The sequence below is a fragment of the Asparagus officinalis genome, chromosome 7, assembly GCF_001876935.1.
Source record: "Asparagus officinalis chromosome 7, Aspof.V1, whole genome shotgun sequence".
In the NCBI taxonomy this organism is placed as follows: domain Eukaryota; kingdom Viridiplantae; phylum Streptophyta; class Magnoliopsida; order Asparagales; family Asparagaceae; genus Asparagus; species Asparagus officinalis.
Window position 1 is genome coordinate 20,255,226 of NC_033800.1, and position 6,655 is coordinate 20,261,880.

At 34.0% G+C, this 6,655-nt stretch overlaps 1 protein-coding gene across 1 annotated transcript; it reads left to right on the top strand.

Moving 5' to 3' along the window:
• On the top strand, positions 228–1,754 carry LOC109846795 (protein FAR1-RELATED SEQUENCE 5-like). The gene has a single exon (XM_020416041.1). It carries the CDS (start codon positions 228–230, stop codon positions 1,752–1,754), a length of 1,527 nt encoding a protein of 508 aa, XP_020271630.1.

The window sequence follows — 6,655 nt, forward strand, 5'->3', positions numbered from 1 at the left end:
GTTAACTACAAAATTACATTAACCATCTAATTAGTAAAATTGGATGGCTATATGATTTAAGAAACAAAGTTCTCTCTAATTAGCACAAATTTTCTAGAGATTTATGTGCCTTTTCTCCTCGCCTTATAATCTCAGCAATATATAATCCATGCTGTGTTATTACGCTTATGGCAAAATATCAATTTTTTCTTCTTTGCATTTCTTGTACAGCAAATAAAGTGTTCGAAATGGGAGAATCAAGTGCTAGTGGAATTGAAATTGAAATTCCTATCAATACAGAAAATGCTCCTAAGCCACTACTCGGAATAAAGTTTAGTACTTATGAAGAAGCTTATAACTATTATAACCATTACGCATTGTTGATGGGTTTTGGAATAAGGAAGAACACGGTAAATTACTCGAAGAAGACAAGAGACGTGCTAGACAGAAAGTTTGTTTGTGATAAGGAGGGCTATAGATCTAATAGAGACAAGATGGAGATGCCTTTTCGGCGAGAGACCCGAGTGGGATGTAAGGCAATGATGAGAGTTAAAGTATTGGAGGACAAATCGTGGGAGGTCACAGGGTTTGTTGAAGAACATACAAATCATATGTTGAGTAGTCCAGACAAAGCAAAGATGCACAGATCACACCAACAATTCCATAAAACTCAAAGTTGTAAAAAACTTATTGAGAGTCTGCAAGAAGAAGGTATGCCTCCATCCACTATTTCTCACGTCATTAATGCAACCAATGGAAGAGAATGCGAATTAGTGACACCACAACAGTGTATTAATCACATCAGATACCAGAGAGTCAACAATATTGGCCATGAATACATATCTATCATTCGACATTTTCAGAGTATGACAGCGAATGATCCAAAATTTTATTTTGCAATAGAAGTGCACAGTAGTGGACAAATGAGGAGTGTTTTCTGGGCTGACGGAAGATCAAGGGCGTCTTATTTGCAATTCAGTGATGTTGTGGTGTTTGATATGACATACAGAACTAATAAGTTCAGTCTTCCATTTGCTCCATTTACTGGTGTGAATCATCATAGACAGTCCACTTTACTTGGTTGTGCATTATTAGCTGATAAACAAGAAGATACCTTTGTCTGGTTATTTCAAGAATGGCTGAAATACATGCATAGGGTTGAACCATGTGCTATTATAACAGATCAGGATAGAGCCATGTGCAATGCTATTCACTCTGTGTTTCCAATGACAAGACATAGTTATTGCTTTTGGCACATGCAAAAGCATATTACTGATCATTTGCCTACTTTGGGTTCTCGTTACGGTGAACAGTTTCAAAGGTATTGGGGCTTATGGTGTAATAGTTCTTCAATTGAACAGTGTGAAGGATATTGGCTAGAGATGAAGGAGAAGTTTGATATAAATGAAGAAGAGGATGGATGGTTGCAAACTGTTTACAAATATCGAGAACATTGGGTGTCATGTTATTTGAAAGATACTTTTTTTGCTGGAATGAGATCGAGCCAAAGAAGTGAAAGTATTAATGCATTTTTTGATGGGTATGTTAACTCACAGACTCAATTACACGAGTTTGTATTACAATATGAAAAAGCATTAACTCATCGTCGCTTAAGTGAAGCTCATGAAGATTTTAAGAGTCTTAACACAAAGCCTGTCATGCTCCTTGGACATCCGATTGAGGTCCAAGCTGGAGAAATGTATACACGCAACATGTTTGATGTGTTCCAAACCGAATTCAAAGGATTTGCTACAGAGTTTTGTGAAAGATGGTGATGCGGCATAAACATGTACCAAAAAGGTTGTAAGTGCACAACCGTGTCAAGTTATAGTATAAAGATATCGATCCCACGAGGAAGGTGTTTTGTAGGAGAAAATATAAAATTGGTTCTTATATTGTGTGCGTGACAAGTAGGAGTGATAAGTGAATGTGATTGTGAAGAGATTAAGATAGTGAAAATGGTGTGTAAATAGGTGCAAAGTGTAAGTGAGAGTGGATTCGGAAAAGAATGAGTGTGATCAATAAGGTGAGAAGGAAAAATGAATAAAATCAAGAAACAAATAAAAAAGTTAAGAATGAAGAACAAAATTCTAGAATAAAAAAAATACAAGAAATTAAAGATGGTGGATTCAATTATAGATATGAGTAATCTAAAATTGAACCTACTTCTTAGAAAAGGGTGATTCCCTAGAGGGTTCTAGCCTAAAGGCGAATCAAACAAAATAAAAATAAACAAAAAGAAAAACTAAACCCAAGAGGGTTCTAGCCTCAAGGTGAATAGTGTAAGAAATTAAAATCTAACTATAAAATAAATTGTAAAATCTAAACTACAAAATAAATTGCAAAATCTACACTACAAAATAAAATTACAAGAATTAAATGCAAGAAAATAAATCTACTCTATAAGTATGAAATAAATCTAAGGCAAGAGGGTTCTAGCCTCTTGGCTATTTAACAAGAAAATAAAATCTAACTACAAGCATAGAAATAAATCTAAACTAATAAGCAATAAAAAAGAAAAAGAAAGAAATGCAAACCTTCAAATAATTCTCCATCTTCATCTTCATCTTCATCATCCAACAAAGAGAAGAAGAGAAAAATTTAAAGTGGTGAAAAAATTATTATTATTAATTGCAACAAAAAGTTACAATTTTGGAAGGCCTTCTCAATTAAGAGTAGCCCTCCTCTCCAAAAGGAGTTACAAAAATTTTCACACCTCTAACCCCTCACTCTCTACCCCTATTTATAGTAATCTTCAATGAATATGAGCCATTGGATTTGTCTTGAGCCCCAAGCAACAATCTCCACCATTGAATTTGCTTTTTGTTCTTTTCTAGCCCAACATAGGAGGCCCAATTGATTTATTTGATTTTCAAAATTCTTTTGATTTTGAACATTTGTAGCACAAAGTCCATAAGCAAATCCGGCCTCCTATGCACACCAAGCCACAGGTCCAGCAGTTAGACTTCATTTGATTTTCCAAAAGAAACAAGTCCGGTCTTCATCAAGTCCAAAGAAGAAAATTTAGCAACCAAGTCCATTTAGATTTTCGGCCCATTGGAGTTTCCAAAACCAAAAATAAAAAGGTTCAAGTCCGGCCCATAGATTCATTCAGCTATGCAGCAGTCCAGTTCGTCATCCATTTGATTTTCCAAATCCGGTCATGTATTCTTTGCATAAAAGCCCAATTTATTCCACTCTTTGCATCCAAGTCCAATTCATTCCACTCTTTGGTGTAATCATTCTTTTTTTGATGGGCTTTGGGCCTTTTAAAATTCAAATACTTCACTTTGGCTTCTTAAATTTCTCTTATTTCTTCATTTACTCAAGGGTCTTTGTTGAGAGATGGGATTTTTGGGATTTATTCTTCATTAACCTGCAATTAAAGATAAAAGCAATTATTAGTGGTATATTTATTCATATAAAATAGATAATGAGGGTATAAAATTGTAATAAAATGTGATTATCAAATACCCCCATACCTAAACTTTTGATAGTCCTCTAGCAAAGAAAATAAAAAAAAATCATAACTCACTTTCACAGGAATCGCAGTTGTATTTAGCGCATACAACAAGCCTTTAAACCCCTAGGTTACCCTAGTGGACGAGTTGTAGTCTCGTGAGGGTTTGCAGTGAATATACCCACAAAATTCGGTCAACTTGTCAAATTAAGGAAGTCAGTAACTAAATTCACTTGATAACTTTTAGATAATCAAATTGGATCCAGTTATCACTCAAGAAAATATTTTTATATATAACTCTAAGGTATATTTTTAAGAAAATCTTCTCATTGTAGCAATACAAAACCAAACCAAACTTAGAAATTTAATTTAAAAGTTTTGAAAAGAACATGCTAACTCTTTGTTTTAAATAATTTTCAAGTTGCTTGATTTAAAATATTTTCCAAGACCATATATACAACTAAAAACATTTATTAAAATTATTATTATTATTATTATTATTTTTAACTCTTTCATCCTTGGTGTTTCTACTTTAACGGGCTTTCTAAGTGACCATTTAACGAGTTTTGGGCCAATGGATCCCAACCCAAATGGGCTTAGGTCATTAAGTATGGAAATACTCCTTGGGCTTAATTACTCGGTCAGCTTAGGCTTTATAAGATAGAATCACCTAGAATTCAAGAGTATTATTTTTTTTCTTTTTGGTGCCCATTTTTCGCACTCTACTTTTGCAATTTTTTTTTTTTGTATATGTATATATATTTTGAAAATATGTAAATCAAGACACTTTGAAAAAATTATTTTCAACTCTAAGTTAAGCATGCAAAAATTTTATTATTTTAAATAAAATTCCAAGTTAAGGCTTAAGTAAAGTATACTACTTTGAAAATCATTTCTTAAGAAATTTATTTAGAGTTATCATAAAAGGTGAACTTAAGTAAATAACTAACTAGGGATTAGAAAATTTTAAATTTATCAAATAAATCAATTATTACATAACTCTATCAATTTGGCAAGTGACGATATTTTTTTTTAAGAAAAGGAAAAAAAATGTAACTAAAAATGTAAAATAAAGAGAAAAAATAACTAATTCCTACCCCCACACCCAAATTTTGCATTGTCCTCAATGCAAACTCTATGATGCATAAAGTAAAGCAGATACGAATTGAAGCACTTACATTTGGTTGGCTGATAAAAATCTGCAATTACCTTTGGTCTGAAGAGGATGAAATCAAAATTTTATTTATTTTTTGTTTTTTTTCTTTTCTCTTTTTTCTTTTTTTTTCTTTTTATAACTGAACAAGAAACTCTCAAATGAGAGAAGAATAAATTCTTTTTATTATTCTAAAGTAAACAAAATAAACAATGTAGAATGAAATATTCAACACGAAGAGTGTCTGTTCTACATTGAATCCTACCTTACTGTTGAAAATTCTTCCCCGGATTTTAAACAAATTCAGAATGATATAATCAATAATGTGAATTTCCAAGCATTTTGGGGTGTTCAATAATTCATGCAACAAAGTAAGGTAGGTATTATTGGTGTCATGTATTTTGTATTTCTTAATAAACTTAGACTCTTGTACTATAAAGTTTTGTTTTCTAACAACCAATTCTTCTGTGAATTTCTGAAAATTTGGTTGTTGATTATTCTCCAAGAATCTAAGTTCATCAAGAAAGAGTTCTTCAAAATTTAATTCAAAGCAGCACATGTTTAACACAGTTTTATTATTCTCAATGACCTGATCTGCTTCTTCTAAAAACTCCAACTCTTCATCAAAAATTTCCTCAAAACTCAAATCAGACTCTTCTTCTTCTTCTTCTGATCTTTCCTGAATGTAGTGATTATTTGGTTGGTCCTCTGGATTAAAAATGTTGAGATCAGCAGTTAAATTCCCAAAGGACAGCTTCATTTGACCAGTTCTACAGTTGATGAGAGCATTAGAAGTGGCTAAGAACGGTCGTCCTAAGATGACAGGTGTCTGTCCATTGAGATTGGAAACAGGCTGTGTTTCCAAGACTACAAAATCTACTAGAAAAATAAAATCTCCAACCTTAATCAGAACATCCTCTAACTCACCCATAGGGACCTTGACAGATCTATCAGCCAACTGTAAGGTGCATTTGGTTGGGTTCAGTACACCTAGACCCAATTGCTGATAGACTGAATATGGAAGCAAATTGACACTGGCCCCTAAGTCTAAAAGCGCCTTATCAATGTGAGTATTACCAATGATACATGAAATGATGGGGGAACCTGGATCTTTACGTTTCAAAGGTATGGGATTTGACAGCATTTCACTGATATTGGCGGCTAAAAAGACTTTCTTTGGAACATTTATTCTCCTCTTCTTAGTGCACAATTCTTTTAAAAATTTAGCATAAGATGGAATTTGTTCAATTACATCTAAGAGAGGAATGTTGACCTTAACCTGCTTGAATATTTCTAGGATCTTCTCCTCTTGAGGGGAGTGTTTCCTAAGCCTGAGTCTATCTGGAAAAGGAGCAACTGGTCTAAACCTATCAAAAGCAAGCTCAGGTTCGGGTTCAGGTTCTTGGTCATCTGAGCTTGAGTGTTGGAGTTGAGCATTTGTCCAGTTGATTGCATGAAGGAATTCAGAGTGCTAGATGTTTGAGTCAACATATTCGTGGTTTGAGTGGAGGCCTTAATTATGGTTTCCAAACCCCTTTCCAAGACGTTGAGACGTTTATCCTGATCTGGATTGTGATGAGTCTAAATTACAGCTTGATGAAGATGAGACTGCTTTTGATACGGCAGATTAGGTTGTTGAAATTGTGAATGAGAATTGAACGGAACTGTGTTTCCCCTAGGAAAATATTGGGTCGAAGCGGGAGTGAAGTTTTGAGTTCCGGGAGAATTTCCTAGATTCCATGCAAAGTTGGGATGATTTCTCCAACCTGGGTTGTAGGTTGGATCATTTCTAGGGTGATGGAATGCAGCGTTCATCTGTTCTAATGTATTGTTGTTTCCTAGGAGAGGACATTCCTCTGAAACGTGGGTAGGAGACTGACAATTATGACATCTTGAGGCAGAAACATGATTGATTTGAGCTGGAGCTCGTTCCTTAATTTCTAAAGCTTCTAACATTCGCAGAATCGTCGCCATCTTTGCTTCAGAAGCAATGTTTGACTCCAAGGAAAAACCACTAGACTTAGATTGGGGAACTGATGAAACCCTATTATCACAGTGTTCCT